The sequence below is a fragment of the Kwoniella newhampshirensis genome, chromosome 3 (assembly GCF_039105145.1).
Source record: "Kwoniella newhampshirensis strain CBS 13917 chromosome 3, whole genome shotgun sequence".
NCBI classification, from domain to species: domain Eukaryota; kingdom Fungi; phylum Basidiomycota; class Tremellomycetes; order Tremellales; family Cryptococcaceae; genus Kwoniella; species Kwoniella newhampshirensis.
In genome coordinates this window covers 1,687,546-1,706,463 of record NC_089957.1, presented here as the reverse complement: position 1 = coordinate 1,706,463, position 18,918 = coordinate 1,687,546, and the positions used below count along the sequence as shown (strand labels likewise).

Sequence of the window (18,918 nt, the reverse complement as noted above, 5' to 3'; positions counted from 1 at the left end):
CTCTGTCCCTGTCCCTGTCTCTCTCAGTCTTCTCACACTCGTGAAGGTTTCTTCCGCTGTCTCATTGTCACCGCAGACTATTCTTACGTCGCAAATCCACGAAACACGCTGACATGGAATATCTTATCCTCTCCCCCTTCCCGACGGCCGTGCCGCCCTCACCCGACAGTGACGATGCAAGCGAGGATGACCGAGGTCTACAGGTGGTGAATGAGTTTGCGGATTCACTCTCGGAGATGCAAGTGAGTCACCCAATGGTGGATTGGTGGGAGAGGAAAGCGCTGATGTGATGTTAGCTGGCAAGCATCGAAGAATGGGAGGTGTTCTGCCAGGAATATTTCGAGGAGGATGGTGAATTCTATCTCGTCTTGATAGGGAATGACGTGAAGACCTTTGGTGAGCATTGCGACAAATGCTTTACGATGGGGCTGGAAGACTGAATCTTTGGGCAGACTTTCCTACCAGAATTTTACCTCGATTCTTCATGACTCTGGCAGAATCCGGATTACAGACACCCGATCTCATCCTCTTCGAACCGGTCGGATACCAGATTGACGATGAACTCCTGGTGGAATGTAACGACATATCACTGCATTCAGGAAATCGAAGCTGGGGAGGAAATCTAACTGCCAGTATCTCAGAAGAGTCACGAATACAGAGATTGGAATTGGAATTGGATTGTACCGAACTCAACTTCCCGGACTCCGCTCTGACAGTTTTGGAGGTGGGTCTTTGAATGTACGAGTGGATGACTGATGAGTCAGATTGCTCAGCACATGGAACCTATGTTCTTGATGTTGCAGGCGGTCAGCGCACACGGAATGACTCCAGCAGGTGAGTGCGTGATCACAAAGAGCTCTGGCTGATAGGTAGAGGCTTTCAGGAGCGTTGTGGGATGATAACCAAACAGTCCTCAAAGGTGACGCGAGATCGTGTGGAGGCCGTGTAGCCGGTGGACTCAAGCTGTATGTACATAGTCATTGTATCTACCATATCATTTTGCATATACATCACCGTCGGCGCCCATGAAGCGTACGTTGATGTTACAAGAAGCCGCGTTCATGTCTTACTGCGAGAATGGGACTGTTGGGCGGTGTCGGGTTTGCAGTCGGTTTCCGAATACTATCCGACGCGCAGAGTTGATTTTCCGGCACCGGTCACCGTGATTATTCATGGATCCAGAGATACGATAAGGGTCTTCGTTTGTCGAAAGATACAAATTATTGATTTTGGACCAGTGTTCTGGGCCAGTGGATCTTCAACATAACGAGCAGACTAGCAGACCGTGATTTCGTTGCAGAGCAGGCCGTTTCTGACGTCAATACACACGCGCAAGGAGTATTTCTGAGATAGACCGGGCCGTCCTTTCGACCAACGCAAAATCGATCCGCTTCGACATCTTTTCGACCGTCCATCCTATCCTGATCTGTCAGTCGTGAAACATGGTTCACATCGGCAGTTCATCATGACTACGCCGTCTCTACCTTCTCTGGAGAATTATGTCGCGATAGGTACGTCCGTCATGTCCCCAGCATGGAGCTAGCACAAGAGCAGAGTGAGCTTTTTTTGTTTTTCGAAAGCTGTTTGACGGCTTCGCTGGTTTAGATTGCGAAATGGTCGGATGTCGGTCTTCCCAAGCTTTGGCGAGGTATGTTCTTTTCTAAACTAAAATCAAATATGTGTGTGTTTCGAAAGCAAAAGATCATGTCTTGTTTCGAATAGGATCGGCATGGTCGATCATTCTGGTGGACTCGTATTGGATTCATATGTCTATGTCAATCCTCAAAATGTGGTTGACTATCGAACGAAATGTGAGTGAGGTTTGAAAAGGTATCGCCATCTTCTCACTTTCCAGCGAGGCGACATGGGGGACCTGACTGACCAACGGTGATGATCCGCTCTGTAGCTAGTGGTATCAGACCTAGCGATCTCGAAGGCGGTATGTCCGTTCGTCCAGTCACACTCTCCAGAGAACGAAGGGAAGACAGTGTATACTAAATGGGCGGAAACCATCTCAGCACCTACTTTCGAGCAAATCGTCCCCAAGATCAAATCGCTTCTGGAAGGGAAGATCGTAGTTGGTCATGCGCTGTTCAACGATCTCAAAGTGAGTGGGTTTCTCGGACAACATACATCTTGAGACCAAGTTGATCGGTCATCTCGATACCGACCCGTTCTCTTCAGGCTATTCAACATAGACATCCATATGAAGATTTCCGCGATACAGCGCTATACTATCCGCTTCGGAGACTCGTTGGTGTAAATCGTGAAGGTGAATACCCAAGTCTGAAATCTCTTGCTGCGAAAGTATTGGGCCGAGAGATCCACAATGGATTCGGACATGATCCCGTGAGTCAATTCTTCACTGATATCGCATCTCAAAGTCACATTCTTGAGATATTGTGACAAGGGAACGATACGCCTGCTGATGACTTTTTGAAGGCGGAAGATGCGCGTGCGACGATGGCCATCTTCATGAGTGTCAGAGAAGAGTATGAGATTTCGTTGTCGAAGGAGGACGTTGTCTCAGGTATACCAGCGTGAGTCAGTCCCCAGTGACACGCAATCTAACGCAGCACAGATTTTACGAGATGTGTTTTTGGTGACCCGCCCACAGTCGAACACAACTGGATGAATCCCAACGACTTCGCCCACGTAATAAAAGGATTTTCATGCAGCTGCACCGATGAACGACACCGCATGCATATCATCTTCTGCCTGACCGCTGCCAGTATTCCAGAAATGCCTTCTTCTCCACCCAGCCCATTCCCTTCACCCTTCGCACTCTCCCTGTCTCGGCAAGAACGGTCGCACACGCTTCTCTCCACACCGCCTTGTGGTCCTTTCCAGCGGCGTCTAAACCGCCAGGAGCGTTGATGAGTATTTCGCTCGGGAGGAACGAAGGTGAAGAGGGTGCTGCGGAGGGGTGTAAGGTTCGAACGTAGAGCGAACGAGAAGGCGCTGGCTGAGGAGTGTAGAGAGTGGAGAAAATGAGGTGTTTGAAAGGGGTAGGAAGGGCGCAAGTCGCGCTCGGAGCAAAAGGAGTGGGTGGGGAGTGTCTTCGGAGCGTTGTCAGCTATCACAAAGAGCAAAGTTGAGATTCAATCACGACTCACTTGAAGAATTTGATCCACACTATTCCCTCATCATCACCACCCACGTCTCCCTCCGCTAATGTTCCCTCTCCGAATTTCAAGACGGCTCTTCCGTTGCTCGTTGTGCCTTCTGGGAAGAGTACGACAGGTCTGCCCTCCTTCCGTCTCGCTTCGCGCAAAGTCTTATACATGCCTTTTGGCGGTGTGGCATAAGTGTCGGCGAGCGAACCGGTCCGAGCGATCAATGCGGGTAAAGAGACAGGAAGGTAGCCGAGAAGAGGCGGTTGTGCGAGAGTAGTTGATATAGCAGCGGAACCCGTACCTGTATGACGTCCTGTCGTAGGCGTCGCATGGGCTGACGAACTCGAGAACACGGGTAGAAGGAAGGTAGGATTATGTCTATGTGATCGTATCGTCTTAGCTGCATCCATAATAGTGTACGCAGATGACCTACCGGAATGCTAGGTATAGGGCATCGACGTAACTTGTCCAGTTGGTGATAATGAGATCACCCTTTCTCGGAGCGATCTTGGACAACTGAGCAACACCCGTCTTCCTAAAAAACAGTCTTGTTCAATCCGCAACAACAATCTCTGAGTGTCAAATCTAAGCTCACCCTCTTTTCGGTGAAAACATCTCGGTCGTAATCCACCAATATCCCATCAGGCAAAGAGCGGTTCGACATGTGAATGCGGTGATGCCGCTACTTATCGCCCTATACAGAGGAGGTAGAGGAATCTGGGCAATTTTGCCGTTATATGAGCTTGTGTGCTCTATATCATACCTTGAGCTAACCAGCAGGCTCACGAAGATCAGGCACAGTCCCTCGACCAGTATAATGTGCACAAGGGCAACGATAGCTAGAAGGATGGTTCTGGCGATAGAGTGAAATACGCTGAAGGGTGTGAGAAGAGCGATGAAAATGGGCGAGACGGTCCGAGGTGGGACAGGCGGTAGGAAGGGCTACAACGACGTCAGTCGGGCTCTGGACAAGCAGGTCGGGGTAGCTCACCTGTATGCCGGTGGCAGGATCCTGGGAGATAAACGATTGACGGTTAGCTTCGTCACGAGGCTCAAGCGCGCATCTTCTCTCACTCACTCTCCATTTCGAATACTTCTCCATCTTGTCACTGTCCCCTGTTACTGCAAAGTATCTCTCAGCGAACCTATGACAGTGTTCCAGACGCAGTAGTTAGAGGCTTTGTCAAGTGGAGAAGCGATCGCCAGTGAGACCTGGGAAGAGACTGTAGGGAAAGTCACTCGCGCCGGGTGACGTGGCATTCCCGTCACCAAGCCGACACGTGTCTACAGCCCGTATCACCGGTATTATTGCCACCGAGATCTTACACTCGACTCGCTTTGAACCTGTGGAACGGTTTATTTTGAGATGGAAAGAGCATTGTTCCCCCTTCTCTCAACTTGACTCGATTTCATCTCCCTTCGTTACTCAACATCTATCCCCCCCCGCCCCCAAACACGTCAAGATGGGCTTCACGCTCCTCATCGACAACTATGATTCCTTCACCTGGAACATCTACGCCGATTTGGCCTCGATAGGTGGTAATCCGCTCGTGGTCAGGAATGACAAGATTACAATGAAGGAGGTCGAGGTAAGCACGAGCCACCGTACGGTCCGTCAACATGATAGAGCTCACCACCTGTCCTGTCATCTACCTCTAGGAAATGTTCGCCTCTGGAGAGCTCGACCGTCTCGTCATCTCTCCTGGACCTGGACATCCTCGAACCGACTCTGGTATCTCTCGAGATGTGATCTCGTGGGGAATGGGCAAGCTTCCAATCTTGGGAGTGTGCATGGGCTTAGAGTGTATCGTAGATCTGTTGGGAGGAGACGTGAGCTTTCCGGCAGAGAAGCTAGATGCTGTGCTGACGTTATCCCACTTATCAGATCGCTTTTGCCGGTGAAATCAAACACGGCAAGACTTCTCTTGTTCAACATGACAGCTTGGGCGTCTTCCGCGATCTCCCTCAAAACCTGTCATCAACCCGATACCATTCCCTCTCGGCATCGGTCAAAACCCTTCCGCCTGTTCTTCAGGTCACCTCCACGACAAAGGAGTCAGGCGTTATCATGGGTGTCAGACATCGTACTTACACCGTTGAGGCGGTTCAATACCACCCAGAGAGTTGTATGAGCGAGGGAGGCAGAGGACTGATGGCGAACTTCTTGAAGATGAAGGGAGGCAAATGGGGCGGAGAGAATGCTTGGTGTGGCGTTCCTCAGGACGGAGAGGCGGAAGAAGAAAAGCCGAAAGCGAATGGCAATGCGCCTTCTCTACCGACCATCCTGAACAAGATCGAGGCTCAAAGACTGCTCGACGTTGAGGCATCTTCTTCGGTCCCTGCAACTACTCCAGCTAATGTCTCGACATCACTTTCAATTCACACCTCACCACCACTCATCAACTTTCTACAACGGATCAAAACTACTCCCCATACCGCCGTCATGGCCGAGATCAAGCGGGCCTCCCCTTCCAAGGGCGATATAGCACCGACAGCTTCTGCTCCCGCCCAAGCTCTCAAGTACGCTCTCGCAGGGGCCTCTGTCATCTCCGTCCTCACCGAACCTACTTGGTTCAAAGGGAGCCTTGTCGACATGCTCGCCGTTCGAAATGCTGTTGACAGCTTGCCTAACCGACCCGCAATCTTGCGAAAGGACTTCATCTTGTCAAAGTACATGATCGACGAAGCGAGACTTTACGGCGCGGACACGGTCCTGCTAATTGTTGCGATGCTCGAGCCTAGCAAGCTGAAAGAGCTTTACGGTTACTCGGTATCACGTGGCATGGAACCTCTTGTCGAGGTAAACAACCCCAACGAGCTCACTCTTGCGCTCGAGATCGGCGCAAAGGTCATTGGAGTGAACAACCGAAACTTGCATGACTTCAACGTCGACATGTCAACGACATCACGAGTGAATGCGGCGTTAGATGGCCAGGACGTGGTTCTCTGTGCTCTCAGTGGTATTTCCGGTCCCGAGGATGTGGAGAAGTATGTCAAGGAGGGCGTGCGGGCCGTTCTTATTGGTGAAGCCTTGATGCGAGCGAGCGATACGAAAGCTTTCCTTCGATCATTGATTGGACTGTCAGCTCCCTCACTCTCCAAGAGGTCAAGACCGTTGGCGAAGATCTGTGGGATTCGAACTGTAGCCGAAGCGCAACTCGCCATTAGTGCGGGAGCAGATCTCCTCGGAGTGATTCTTGTGCCTGGAGCGAAACGTCGAGTGGCTTTTGACACCGCGCGCGAGATCGCCTCAACAGTCCGATCAGCTCGATCCCAGTCCTCTCGAAGTCCTTTGGAACCTGCCAATGAACCTTGGTTCACCAGTACATCACGACGACTCGCTTCTCGACGAAAGCCGCTACTTGTGGGAGTGTTCCAGAATCAACCTCTCGACGAAATTATGGACGCAGTCGAGGAGATTGGCTTGGATCTAGTGCAGCTTCACGGCGATGAACCTCAAGGTTGGGCGAAGTTCATCCCAGTTCCGGTGATCAAGGTTTTCAGGGTGTCACCAGATGGCGTGGTGCAAGGAGGAGAACTCACTCGACCTGGACAAAATCAGTTCATCCTTTTAGATGCGGGGGGTGGCGGCGGCGAAGGAAAAAGTTTCCCTTGGGAACACGCGAAGAAGGTTGTGGAGCAGGGTGAAGTCGGAACAGACGGTCATTTCCCATTACCGGTCATTTTGGCAGGTGGATTGACTCCTGATAATGTGAAGCAAGCGATTGAGCAAGGTGGAGAAGGAGTGTTCTGCGTGGACGTTAGTAGCGGCGTGGAGAATAGTGACGGGGGGAAGGACAAGGGTAAAGTGGAGGCATTTCTTAGAGCAGTCAAGGGATGATCTGCTGTAGACTTTGCATAGCATGGATGGACATTTGCTTGTGAGCTGTTGATCGCATATTTGACAGCATTTGTCACGAACGGTCATAAATGTCGTTACATGCTCTCGTTGCCAAGTCGTCAATAGATAGTCATGATACTACAACTTGTCCAACAGTGCTTTGGTCTGGAATCGCAATACCGTCGCCATCGCTTCTGACCCTTTGCTCTGCTTATCACCTCTCTTATCTCCCGGACTCCAGCTCTTCTCGACCTCTTTCCACCATTTCTCATTACCATCATACCTGCCCTTCACTCCACCTGGAAGCAGATCGGCTCTTACCTGACTCCAATTAGACAAGAACAAGTTGACCGATACCAACTTGATGAACAACATCTTCTCCACCGAGTCACTTTCCCGACTAGATGCACGGAGAGGCAAGATCGTTCCCAATAGATAACGAACGGTCGGTTCGCCTAATCCATTCACCCTCACTTCGAACTCTTCCTCCTCATTTCCTGCTCCTTGTCCTTGTCGATCGGAGATCGGGTCCATTCTCCTTCGTCGACGATCTGCAGCTATCCTCCTCTCTGAAGTTTTCTTCGATCGGATCCCGCCCATATCTTCAAGTGCGAGAGCGTACGTATGAGCGAGGAACCACCAATCTAAGTGAGGGATGAGTTGCGGAATGAGTCGTTGGATGGATGAGAGTGGGAGTATACGAAATAGATGGACTAAAGACGAGTTGAGGGAAGGTGGATGGAAAGGCGGGTTCGACGTAAGAGCGGTGTGACAGAGCTGAGAAGGTGGTCTCAGCTCCTCATGTATGGCAGGATCGATTGGGACGAGAATGTACGTACCAAGCTCAATAGCCTTACTGCGCTGCTCTCTCGCCGAGAATTTTCGGTATTCGGCGGAGACAGGAACGCTCCTCTGACAATGACGAGAGGCAACGTAGCGTCATTCCGTTGTAATTCACCATTGCGGTCGTAAGGGCGAGGTAGTTGTTTCAGGAAGAGGGGAGAGTACGAAACTGTGGATAGTTATTACACTAGGTGTGAGACAATGATTCGCTCCTTGTATGATCTTCCAAGACTTACTGTCACGAATAGCTTTATCACCTGTCTGCTCCTTCTGATCCTTCTCCCAGAAATCTACTAGCCATTCCAACAATCTCCAACCCTTCTCTGAAACGATTCTCTTCACCTCATCCTCCTCTTCATCATGCATATCCACATCGTCGTTCCTCTGCCTTCTTTTCCCATTACCCTTGCGATCCTGCTTCCCCTCGCTCTCCCATAACAACGTCCACACACCTTCATCCCGGCATCTCCTCATCGTGCGCCATACCTGTCGATGGAGCTCGGACCGTCGGTAGTCCCAATCAAGCCATTGTGGCATCTCGTCGGCAGACAGCTTGGATGTAGATGGATGAGAGGGGATAGAAGAAGCGATGGAGGAAGGGGAGTGAAAGGACAGGAGTCGATCGAGTAGAGAGAATGGAACAGAGGGCGTGACTCCATGAGCGGTAGGATTTAATGAGAGGTAGAGGATCAGTTGTATATGTTCTCTGCATGGGTGTTGTAGGTTGGCACACGACGTCCTGTGATGACCAGCGTACAAGGACACCTACGTCGGAGGGACCACGTCTTCGCGGATGAGACTGTTCAGAGTTCCGAGAGCGATGGGAGCTGATCATCCATTGAAATCAGCATCTCGGATCGATTTGAGTGGAACGCGCGGGACGTACCAAAATTCTCCTCCACAGACCCATTCACGATCTCCCTCCATCCATGAGGATAGACCGGTGTTCGACCCGAAGACCCCGACGTCATCTCGACGACGATGATTTGATTGAAGCAGTGAGGCGACACTATTGTATTGACCTTAACTTACAAGCGACCCACCCAGAACGCGGTGTGAACGTCCTCCACTTTTGGATCGACGCCACAGAGACGGAACTATTCGGTGATTGTGATTTAGGATTTGATCCCGCTCCCACCCAAGATCACTCTCGCTCGTCGCCGCGTCACACGTACAATATGATGTGAAGTGGACGTGAACAAGCACACTTTCAACGTAGGAGGACTTGTTCATACTATCCTACGTTCGTTACCTGCACTAATCTCACATAACTACCAAAATGAGCGACGATCCTATGGCTGATTTCCTCGCAAAGGAGCGAGCGGCGCTGGGTGAGTTGGCTCCGCAAGGCAGGCACCTTTCAACGAGTGTAGACTCAGCCAACGGCTCTTCCTTGTGAGCTTTGACTGATAGACTTGTTGTTGCGCAGGCGAGGATGCCGACTTTTTCGCGTCTGGAAACCCACCTTCCGCACCTTCAGGTATTGACGCTTTCCCCGACTTTGGTGAGTCTCCCAAGGAACTATATGTCTGGGGCGTTCGCGCTCATACCTCTTCCTCTCACAGACGCACCTACACCTCCCCCAGCCAAACCGCCTTCCCCTTCGCCCAAGGGCATCGACGCCTTCCCCGACCTCAACCCATCCGCACCAGGAGGAAATGAAGTGAGAGTCACTGGTGTCTCCGGTACAGGTGAAGATGAGGATAGGGAGAACTTTGAGAGTCAGTTCCCGGATCTTTCAGGAGAAGTCGGCTATGAAGCTGTAAGTCTTCCCCTCAGACATTCATGCGTCGCCACCGAATGCTCAGACCGACGTCGATGACTCAGCCTCCCAAACCTGTCTTCGACGCCCTGTCTGCTCAACCATACGGAGCTTCGCCTTATCCGCCCACCGCTGCGCCCAAACCCCGTTCCGCCCAATCCATCCTCCCTCCGCCCACATTCAGCAACATCCTATCTTCCACCGAAGACGAGACCGAACCGATCAAAGCTTGGAGAGAGAGACAGGCGGCAGAGATCAAGAAGCGTGACGAGCAGGATCAGGAGAGGAAAGATGAGATGAAGAACAAGTCGGAGAAGGCAATCGATCAGTTTTATGAAGATTACAATAAGGTGAAGGAGAGGAATATCAGAGAGAACAAGTGGGTGGTCCGATCACGATCAGTTCTCTATGAGCAAGGGGGACAAGGCGCTGATGCTCTGGGGATTTGTGAACAGAGAGAACGAAGCTGCTTATCTGGAGAAGCTTAGCGAAGGTATCGCAAAGGGTACAGCTTGGGAGCGAGTAACCGAAATGATCAGTCTGGAAAACTCCCGTGAGTTGCACCGCAGGGAACTCGGTCGAGCGGCCCATATAAACAACTCATTAACGTTTGCTAGAATCCAAAACAATCCGACCGTCTGTTCCTGGAGGTTCTGACCTCGCGAGGATGAAAGAGATCCTCCTCGCCCTCCGTCGAGAAGGCGACAAGGCGCCGGGCGCTGCTGGTTTTTAGAGTTGGAGTAGACGAGAGAACAGAGGTTGTAAGCAGGGACGAAAGAGTGTATCTAGATTTGTCAGTAAAGAGAAACCTATCACGATATGATTCATGACGAGTGCGTTTCCGTGGTGAAGTGAATTGAGGCAGCATATCATCTACAGGTAGCCATACATGCAGTGAAATGGCATCGGTGAATAACTCATCTGAAGTGTGCCACGGTCACCCTACGTCATCGCGCCTGATCTTGGGAATCCTGTACCATCCAGTTGTCTGTCTTGTTCGATCTGTATATTCTGATCTCTCTATTCAACTCTTCTCTTCACTTTCAAAGTATCGATTGCTAGCACGAACACTCGTTCAACCGTATTTACGTCCTACTCACCCAAGCATGACTCCAAAACTGCGAGTCCTGATACCATCATCCTCGTCCGGCGGGAAATCAAAAGGTTACCCTCCGCTCACCCCTTGTCCTGTCAACTCACCGACACCGACCCCGCTCGAGACGGAGGGGTTCAAGGGGAATATATGGGTTTGGGTGAAAGGGTATAATGGCGATGAGAAGAAGGGAGATGGAGAGGAGTATTTTGAGGTAGAGGAAGGAGGGAGAAAGGGGATGACTTATGGGATTGTGGTGAGAGGTGAGTGGAGGTGGTCTGTCGGGTTGTATTGAGCTTTCCAGCGTGAGAAGTCGATTGCTGGATCCGAGACTTGTGGTCACCACGGAGTCTTTGTTATGAGCGTTGTTCCTCTGAGCGTCTGAGCCCGACGTCAGAGTTGTCCCCGGCGAACACGATAACGGATGGCCACCTTCCACACATGGGGGGAAGATGGGGGGTGAATTTTGATGAACGCCCTTTGAGAGAAACGAACATAGGAGGGAAGACAATGTGACTATCAAGCTGACCGTCGCTCCTCAACCAGGCCACTTCCTCAAAGACGTAGGCGGAGACGAGGTCGTGTTCGGCAATGTCTTCGAAAGACCCATTAGGGATAGTTTACCTTGGGGTACGAGTATCGCGACCAAGTTCATGTAGTGAGTGAGGTGTAGACTTTCCGCTTCTGTCGTGAGCCACCTCAACCCCTCTGAATGGATCTTGGCTCCAAGCCCAGTCCTCATGCCTTGCATCCTTTGAATCGACCTGTCTTCATCCCCCGGCCTCTCATGCGACGATTGTGCGTTGTCTGATATGACATGCTAATCCATCGCAAAGCTTCATAGATCCCGTCATGGAATGCGATATCTACGCCGACAAACCATGGGCCCTTTCCCCAGCTCTTGCCACAATGAGTCACCTATCTCTCGACTCTTCGGCCCAGAACGACGATCAACTGTATATCGACGAAGACTCTCTGGATTTCATTCGAGAAAAGACAAAAGGTATGGCTTGAATATCCTCAGCACTCTCATCAAAGTTAAAGTCCACTGACTGTTCTGCTTAGGCGAGGTGCCGCAAGTCGAAGGAGAGAAGAATGAGGTAGGTGCGAGAAGAAAGTGGCTGGGCAAGAAGGAGAACAGAGAGAGCGTCAAGTTGGTAAAAGATGTAGAGGTTGGAATGGAGTTTTGCAATGGTCTGTTGGGTAAGTCGGCAGAGGTTTGTCTCCCGATGTTCGCCCTAGGCGTCGGTGTCTTGCTACCTATCTGCCTCTTTCGTTCTCCTACGAGCGATCATAAAGCTGTTTGATTGGCTATTCTCATCACGAGACGCTTGTTCTCCTCCACTCCCCGCCCCTGACCCCTTGGTTAACTCCGAAGGCTCAGATCGTAGTCCATCCGTGGCAGTAGTAAATAGATTGGACTTATCGCTGACTGCTTCCTTCGAACCTTGGTGACAGATTTCAACACCCTCTCAGCCACTCTCCCACCCCCATCCACACTCCAAATCCCCCTTCTCAAATACTGGGACGGCCAACCGGTCACCTACGTATGTCAACGCAGACCGAAAGATCCCAAATCGAACCCTGTGGGGACGCAGGAGGTGTTCTGGTCAGTGGCATTTGAGATTGTGGATGAGGATGCGAGGAAAAAGCTGGAGAAGAAAGGGAAGACGATTGTGCGACCTGGAGGTGGGGTTGAGAGTGATGATAATGAAGCGGAGAAGAAGGGAGAAGAGAAGGGTGACGAAGGGGTGTCGGATGACGTTGATTAGATTTAGAGTGGACGGCAGTGTGGTGATTTCATGTAGCGTTACTGGGCTTTTGCTTTGTTTGCACTGGACAGATATGTATTCCTGTGTCACTACTTTCTATACCATCTCACTGCTCAATGCCTTTCTCAATCAGGACGCGCCGAACAGATCGAGATGTCGTCAGTGAGTCCTGTAGATGTGGATGATATACAGGTCACTGCCAAGGCTGGACACACTGGTTTTTCTCTGTACTACATCGCAATGGTCACATATCATATGCATGATCCAATCCGCATGTTACGTTCACGGAGTTTTTCTCTTCTTCTCGCGCTTCCTTTTGCTCCTGGTGAGTTCGGTCTGCGCTCTCACTGCACCTTCTTCTCACCCCTCGCTGCCTTCCTCAACGCCCTCTTCCTGATATCCTTGTGCATACTAGTGATCACCTTGATCCCAGCCATCTCGCTGACATACCCCGCGAACCCGACAAGATAGTCCAGGATCGCATGCGTCCAGAACGGAGTTCGCTCATGGGGTCGACCCTGGGCTCCACGAGGGAGACCGATGGATGTGAGAACGGAACGGACAAATGATGCAGGAGTAGGAACCAGAGCGGACGATTTTCGGATTTTGGACATGTTGCTTACCTGCACATGTATCGGTGGAGAATGTCAGCGTAGCTCTACTGTGAGCGTGACTACTATTGGACTGAAAGACCCACGACGAAAGCAGCTTGGACCATCTCCACGACCACACCTTGCGACTTGACTTCTTCGGCCAAAGCCTTGGTCCACGTCGACAGAGCAGCCTTGGTGCCAGAGTAGGTGGCAAGAAGGGCCGAAGGGATTCGACCCGATAACGAGCCGAGAGTCATGACGAGAGACTTGGGCGCACCCTTCTTGTTGGATCGAGCGATCATCGAAGGAAGAACGGCTCGGGTAACAAGGTATGTCCAGGCAATGTTCTACGTCGACAAGTGAGCGAGATGCTTTTCGCCCGATCTAATCTTTTGCACAGCATCAATCACTTACCGTCTCGATGATCTGGTTCATCTCACTACGTTCAGTCTCCGCAAAAGCGACTGGCATGGTGTGTGATGCTCCGACATTGTTGACTGGGGAGTGAGTGTCAGAAAATGATAGGTCACTTGGAAATCGGTCTACAGATGACTCACTCAGGACACCGAGGTCAAGCTCCTTGGCCAAAAGCTCAATTTGCGTGAGAGCTTCGTCCCGGGCAGAGCCGGGAGTAGCAACGTCCACCACGACAGATTTGGTTTGAACGCCATATTTGCTCTCTACAAGTGGGTCACTACGTCTCAGCCAGCAGAGCTCTATGATGTGAATCATTCAACTCACCAATGTCTTTGGAGAGTTCGTCCAAGGCGGACTTTCTACGACCAATTAGGATGACATTGAATCTCTTGCTGGCGAGCTGACGAGCGAATTCAAGTCCGATACCGGAAGTACAGCCAGTGACCAAGGCCCATGTCCCGCCCGAACGGGACTGGAAGGTCTTGACCTGTTGTACCATAACGAAGATGAAATCAGAAATGATCAAGGAAACAAAAGTCATAGAGAAGACACTCACGTTGACACCGGGCAGGACAGTGAGCTCGAGGAAAAGTCGGAAGAAAGAGAGCGCATATCGAAGAAGGAACGCAGCTCCAACAGTCGAGAGGATCAGAGCGGAGAGAGGCACGTCGAGGACTGAAAAAGAAATGGGGGACAGTGTGAGCTAAGGGAGGAACACACTCCAAGCGAGCTCACCGAAGTCATGGCCAAAGATACGGTAAGAGGGATGACCGGCAAGGTGAGAGTGGACGTGGATCGTGTCAGCGACCATTTCTGGGGATGACAGACTTGCGAGGGGATGTCAACGGTCAACTGCGCAAAATGACGGTCGAGCGGAATGTCAAGAGTCAGTACGAGAAGCCCACTTTCCTCACCAAGTAAGCGAGGCGATATTACGTAAAAGCTGGACCGCCCTTTGCCCTGCAATCCCCTGTGGTTACCCCGCGTCCCTTGTGAGAAATCAGTCGGGTAATTTGCCGCCCGTGGTTTAATGTTCTTCTTTGGCATGTACGAGTGCAGTATAACGGGTGTGTGGGTGTGTGGGTGTGTGGGTGTGTGAGTGTGTGGACAATGTACACACTACTGCGAGTTCATAACGGTCCATTCAACATGAAACACAATCATTACCTTGCTTGCCCTTTTCTTTCACCTCGCTTGTCATCGATGAAGATAGAGAGAGAATTTGAATCTGAATCACACATCCCTTTCACGTCCAAAGACCACTCCTTTTGCACTTTGTCTCTTCTCGTTTTCGTACAATCCTCAGCTTTTAGATTGCTTCGGACATGTCTACGCGTCGCAAGAGGACCCGTCCGCAAAGGGCTCGGTCATCCGACACAATGGACACTCCCAATGTGAAGCGGACTACTCGGTCATCCGCACGACTCCTTCGGAATCAGCAATCACAAGCGGTACAACTTCAAGCAACGTCTTCCACTGTATCTTCGCCAATGCAGCCACCTTCCCCCCCGAGTGTTGAAGGCGACTCCTCCGATATGTTTGGGGAAGATATGGATGTGGATCCCGATCTCATCGCGGCGGCAATGGGAAAAGACAATGATTGGAGTATTGCGATGAAGGAGAATTATGCCCTTTCTCCTCGAAGGAGGCACACCATTCCTCCTTCCCGTGCCCCTGCAGTCGAGATATCATATGGGATAGAAGGATGGAAGAAAGATTACAGGATATGTAAGTCCAAGTGGGCCAACAGAGGAAAAGTGGAAGGGTATGCAGGAATGATAGCTATCATCAAAGGTACGTTGATTAAATTTGATAATGGCTGATATCATCAGGTTGGAATTACGGGGATGCTGCCGATTCCATCAAGTTCGAGCTGGGCTACGAGGATATTGATGGAAGGAGTGTGCAAATGAGGCTGGAAATAGTGTTTCAAGGTGAATTGTATCGCTCTGTCTCTCAGCTTATGTCCTGCTCACCGGACCATATCGGTAGGCCTGAAAACATACCCAGCCTCGTATCAGCTCATCATCATAGCAGATGATGAAATGCCCAGTCGTGCGGAAACCACCTTCTCTCGATTTCTTGATATCTACGATTTGGAAATATCCTCGCTAGTGGAGATATTCGTCGCTTCACTGCAGGGAGACGACGACGCCAGTGGGGGATTTTCACGGACGTCGACGACCCGGACGATGTTTTTTATGACGAAATAGGCGACGACGAGGAATGGTTCGAACAACCGACCCGAGGCCTCGAAACAGCCAAGGGAAGCGCCGAGGATCTGGGTGATAAATGGTCGATAGTGAAAGAGTGAGTAGGGCCTTTCCAGCAGAGCTAACGTCAGACATTTCGAGCAAGCGCACAAATTTGGCTATCGACCAGGACTCACGAGAGTCTCGGACTTCTGGGTAGGTCATGCATGCCGGACGAAGCTGACCGCAGGTCGTATCATATTCGATCCCGCTGAAAAACCTTCCTATCGATCCGAACACCCTAGCAATGTGGGATGACGGTCTGGTCGATGCATGGAAAGCAGACCAGAGGATCACCTTACTCATGGGAACGGCGAGTTACCCGTCCGGTTTGGATAAAATGAGATACTGGCTGGGTTTCCATCAACAATGTAGGCCTCAGCCAGCAGACAAAGTTGCTGACATCAGACAAACCTCCGCTTGGTGCTGTGGTGGCTGCGACGCGAGGTCAAGGAGGACTGACACCTTTCTACCTCTCTGACCCTCTACTCGGTTACCTCAAATCATTCAATCGCTGCTTCCACTTGAAGACGTCGTTTAAACTTAATTGGGCAACTGCTGACAGGATCGGCATGGACGAGGATTCGTCTCGCCAAGTCTTCAATCAATCTCATCATCCCAAATCTGAAGGGCCTCCCGATAACGACGACCCCGTTGCCCACGGTCTACAGGGCAATATCCAGCTCTGTACGTTTAATTGGGTGCTCCGACGGTTCATGGAAGCGCCAAAATACTGCTTGGTGAGTGGCTATGTTTGGCTTGAGCTCATCAACAGAACTGCGGTCTCGAAGTTTCGATCCCTTCTCTTCGACCTTATGTTTGCAACAAAGATCTCTGTCTCTATAGTATGATGAGCTTGGGTCTTGGACCATCCGTTGAGCATATAATCCTTACCCACCCTGCGGTCGTCGATGTATTGCTGTCTTTCGCTCATTCGGCAGCATCATCTTCGGCTAGGATGGATTTGCCGCTCAAGCTGCAGTGAGTGTAACCATTCACGTACCGTGCTAATTTTTATATCACAGTATCGAGGTGCTGCCTCAATTTGGACTTCCCAAAGCAACCTTGCTCGATGATTTGCCCAATCAAAGACAGGCACTGGTCTGGCTGATCGACCAACTTCCCAAGGTTTCTAAAATCAAAGCACAGCTCGAAAAGGGAATAAAGCTCGCCAAAATTGACACCCCGACTGGGAGTATCGCTATCCTTCGTTGGGTTGTTGGCTCCTGCCGAGCTTATCTCAAAGAAACCAAGCCAGAAGAAGGCATAATGGGCGCTGATCGTACCGGATATACCTGCTTAAAGCAATTCACCTTCGTAGTCGGATCACCCGAGCAGGAGAGTAATTTTAGAAGCGAGATTGTTGCAGCCCAAGAAAAGGATAAGAATTGCCGGCAGTATCCGACATTACTCGCATTTCATGGTGAGTACTCTCCACAAGTGTCATGCTCATATCCAGGATCTGCAACCGACAGGTGGCATAATATCCTCAGGACAGGGCTGGACTTTGTTGAGGTGGCCAATGCAAGAGTAGGTCTCTGTCTTTGAGCGGCAAGCTGATTCAAGGCGTTTGGCAATGGTGTATACTTCGCGAATGAAGCCTCGACTTCAATGAGCGGTTACGCAAGACCCACAGGTACGCAACGAGCCAATGCGGACTTTACGTTGTCAAAGGCGGTAGCTGTAGTCGAGCTCGGTAGGTGGTGTAGTATGAGGTGAGCTGATTTCAGTCAATGTTCCGAACACATTCGTCTCACGTCAACCCTATTATGTTGGTGAGTCCACGCATCATTGGCACAATGCTGACAAAAAGTGAATAATACAAAACAAATCAAACCTTTCCTGCTGCTCGTTGAAGGAACGAAATCTGAAGGGACAGATGAAGTCGTCGATGAAAGGGTTGTTGACGTCCCCGTGTCAAAGGCTGAAACTACCCCAGGGGATCTTTTTCAACACGATCCGAAGCTGAAGATGCCGACAACATACTACCACGTGCCATTGAGAGTGGTGAGTGCACACCTCAGAAAGAGAGCTTATGTTTAGAAAATGCCTGAAAAGCTTCGCCGCACAACCTACGTCGACGATGACTCTTACGACGAGACCGATCGCAGAATCCTCGATCCGCCTCCACAACCAGCCGCGATCAAGCTGTTCAAGCCCACCATGACGACTCGTATGAAACAGGTCGAATTACTGCCCCCTCCTTCGGAGACGTCAGTCGTTGCCTCAAAAGCTCTCGGAAAGGAATACAAGACTTTAATCGGAGCCCAAGAGGGGGGAAAATTGCCCTTCTACATTGATACCAATATCGATAGGTGAGAAGTAGGTTTTATGCTTGCAGCATCGCTGATCTCGTTACAGTCTCTACTGCTGGCTCCTAGAGCTTCACGACTTCCCCGAAAGTCTGTTGAGGTCCGACTTGAAGAAACGCAACGTGCCATCCATCATTGCGGAACTTCGCTTTCCAGCTAGCTTTCCACACTCTCCCCCGTTCATGCGTATCCTCCATCCAAGGTGTTTACCGTTCGTCCAAGGAGGAGGGGGAAATATCACAGCAGGAGGATCGGTGTGCAATGAGATTTTGACAGCAAGTGGCTGGAACCCAGCTTTTTGCGTTGAGGCGATCGTAAGGGACGTCATGGTGCGTATGGACGACTTTGCTAGGCATGCAGTAGCTGATGTTAGCGAGGGAGCGCAGGTCAATATGACCGAAGCGACTCCACCTGCCCGTTTGGATTCGAGAGCTTGGGACAGGCCCTACACCATGCGAGAGGCAGTAGAGGCGTATAAGAGGGTTGCAGGCCAGCATGTGAGCTGTATAGCTGCGGTCATACGGCCGTGAGGCCGAACCGTACATCTGGACTGACCTAACACTGAGAGGACAGGGTTGGCAAATTCCGAAACACTTTGACAAATTGTCGAAGTAGGGATCATATCGTGATACCGCCAAAGAGGCGAGAGAGCCTGGACCGATTCCATCAGCATATCGAGTTTTAATCCCATGTTAGTACATGATTCGTGTATATTCCTGTTGTACATATTCTGTTTGACATAATCGTCATACTCGTTGCATATAGCATCCTTCATGCATCGTGGAACTGTTCATAATCAGCAGTCTTTTGGCAAGCGTATCCGGGAAAGTGAACCAATAGGCGCGCGAGATGCTAGGCCCGGAAACGAGACCCCTTCGGAACTCTTTCCTTCCTTTGCTCTCTTGACACAATGATAT

The 18,918-nt window shown here is 50.8% G+C and overlaps 8 protein-coding genes across 8 annotated transcripts; 5 read left to right on the top strand and 3 right to left on the bottom strand.

Moving 5' to 3' along the window:
• Positions 1-113: 113 nt before the first annotated feature.
• Positions 114-2,544, top strand: IAR55_001970 (uncharacterized protein; the record flags this gene model as incomplete). Its single annotated transcript, XM_066945089.1, has 12 exons — positions 114-242; positions 297-396; positions 453-724; positions 774-834; positions 884-965; positions 1,354-1,511; positions 1,606-1,648; positions 1,723-1,811; positions 1,907-1,939; positions 2,019-2,107; positions 2,185-2,349; positions 2,443-2,544. The coding sequence occupies 12 exons, from the start codon at positions 114-116 to the stop codon at positions 2,542-2,544; spliced, it is 1,323 nt and encodes a 440-aa protein (XP_066805012.1).
• A 163-nt stretch (positions 2,545-2,707) lies between these two features.
• On the bottom strand, positions 2,708-4,218 carry IAR55_001969 (uncharacterized protein; the record flags this gene model as incomplete). Its single annotated transcript, XM_066945088.1, has 7 exons — positions 2,708-3,059; positions 3,117-3,494; positions 3,550-3,651; positions 3,712-3,833; positions 3,903-4,058; positions 4,108-4,128; positions 4,195-4,218. 7 exons carry the CDS (start codon positions 4,216-4,218, stop codon positions 2,708-2,710), a joined length of 1,155 nt encoding a protein of 384 aa, XP_066805011.1.
• Positions 4,219-4,579: 361 nt separating this feature from the next.
• IAR55_001968 (multifunctional tryptophan biosynthesis protein) lies at positions 4,580-6,957 on the top strand (the record flags this gene model as incomplete). The annotated part of the gene is made up of 3 exons (XM_066945087.1): positions 4,580-4,705; positions 4,776-4,946; positions 5,002-6,957. The coding sequence occupies 3 exons, from the start codon at positions 4,580-4,582 to the stop codon at positions 6,955-6,957; spliced, it is 2,253 nt and encodes a 750-aa protein (XP_066805010.1).
• Positions 6,958-7,095: 138 nt separating this feature from the next.
• Positions 7,096-8,771, bottom strand: IAR55_001967 (uncharacterized protein; the record flags this gene model as incomplete). Its single annotated transcript, XM_066945086.1, has 5 exons — positions 7,096-7,734; positions 7,797-7,969; positions 8,037-8,506; positions 8,570-8,627; positions 8,687-8,771. The coding sequence occupies 5 exons, from the start codon at positions 8,769-8,771 to the stop codon at positions 7,096-7,098; spliced, it is 1,425 nt and encodes a 474-aa protein (XP_066805009.1).
• A 308-nt stretch (positions 8,772-9,079) lies between these two features.
• IAR55_001966 (uncharacterized protein) lies at positions 9,080-10,295 on the top strand (the record flags this gene model as incomplete). Its single annotated transcript, XM_066945085.1, has 6 exons — positions 9,080-9,131; positions 9,230-9,304; positions 9,366-9,562; positions 9,628-9,941; positions 10,018-10,115; positions 10,180-10,295. 6 exons carry the CDS (start codon positions 9,080-9,082, stop codon positions 10,293-10,295), a joined length of 852 nt encoding a protein of 283 aa, XP_066805008.1.
• Positions 10,296-10,668: 373 nt separating this feature from the next.
• Positions 10,669-12,427, top strand: IAR55_001965 (uncharacterized protein; the record flags this gene model as incomplete). The annotated part of the gene is made up of 5 exons (XM_066945084.1): positions 10,669-10,918; positions 11,202-11,313; positions 11,492-11,658; positions 11,721-11,858; positions 12,114-12,427. 5 exons carry the CDS (start codon positions 10,669-10,671, stop codon positions 12,425-12,427), a joined length of 981 nt encoding a protein of 326 aa, XP_066805007.1.
• Positions 12,428-12,771: 344 nt separating this feature from the next.
• Positions 12,772-14,248, bottom strand: IAR55_001964 (long-chain 3-oxoacyl-CoA reductase; the record flags this gene model as incomplete). The annotated part of the gene is made up of 7 exons (XM_066945083.1): positions 12,772-13,050; positions 13,125-13,367; positions 13,435-13,517; positions 13,578-13,700; positions 13,762-13,924; positions 13,994-14,112; positions 14,173-14,248. The coding sequence occupies 7 exons, from the start codon at positions 14,246-14,248 to the stop codon at positions 12,772-12,774; spliced, it is 1,086 nt and encodes a 361-aa protein (XP_066805006.1).
• Positions 14,249-14,762: 514 nt separating this feature from the next.
• On the top strand, positions 14,763-18,616 carry IAR55_001963 (uncharacterized protein; the record flags this gene model as incomplete). The annotated part of the gene is made up of 13 exons (XM_066945082.1): positions 14,763-15,165; positions 15,270-15,371; positions 15,430-15,594; positions 15,651-15,747; positions 15,820-15,845; positions 16,065-16,376; positions 16,481-16,670; positions 16,715-17,112; positions 17,290-17,404; positions 17,801-18,004; positions 18,051-18,330; positions 18,388-18,498; positions 18,575-18,616. The coding sequence occupies 13 exons, from the start codon at positions 14,763-14,765 to the stop codon at positions 18,614-18,616; spliced, it is 2,445 nt and encodes an 814-aa protein (XP_066805005.1).
• Between the last annotated feature and the right edge of the window lie 302 nt (positions 18,617-18,918).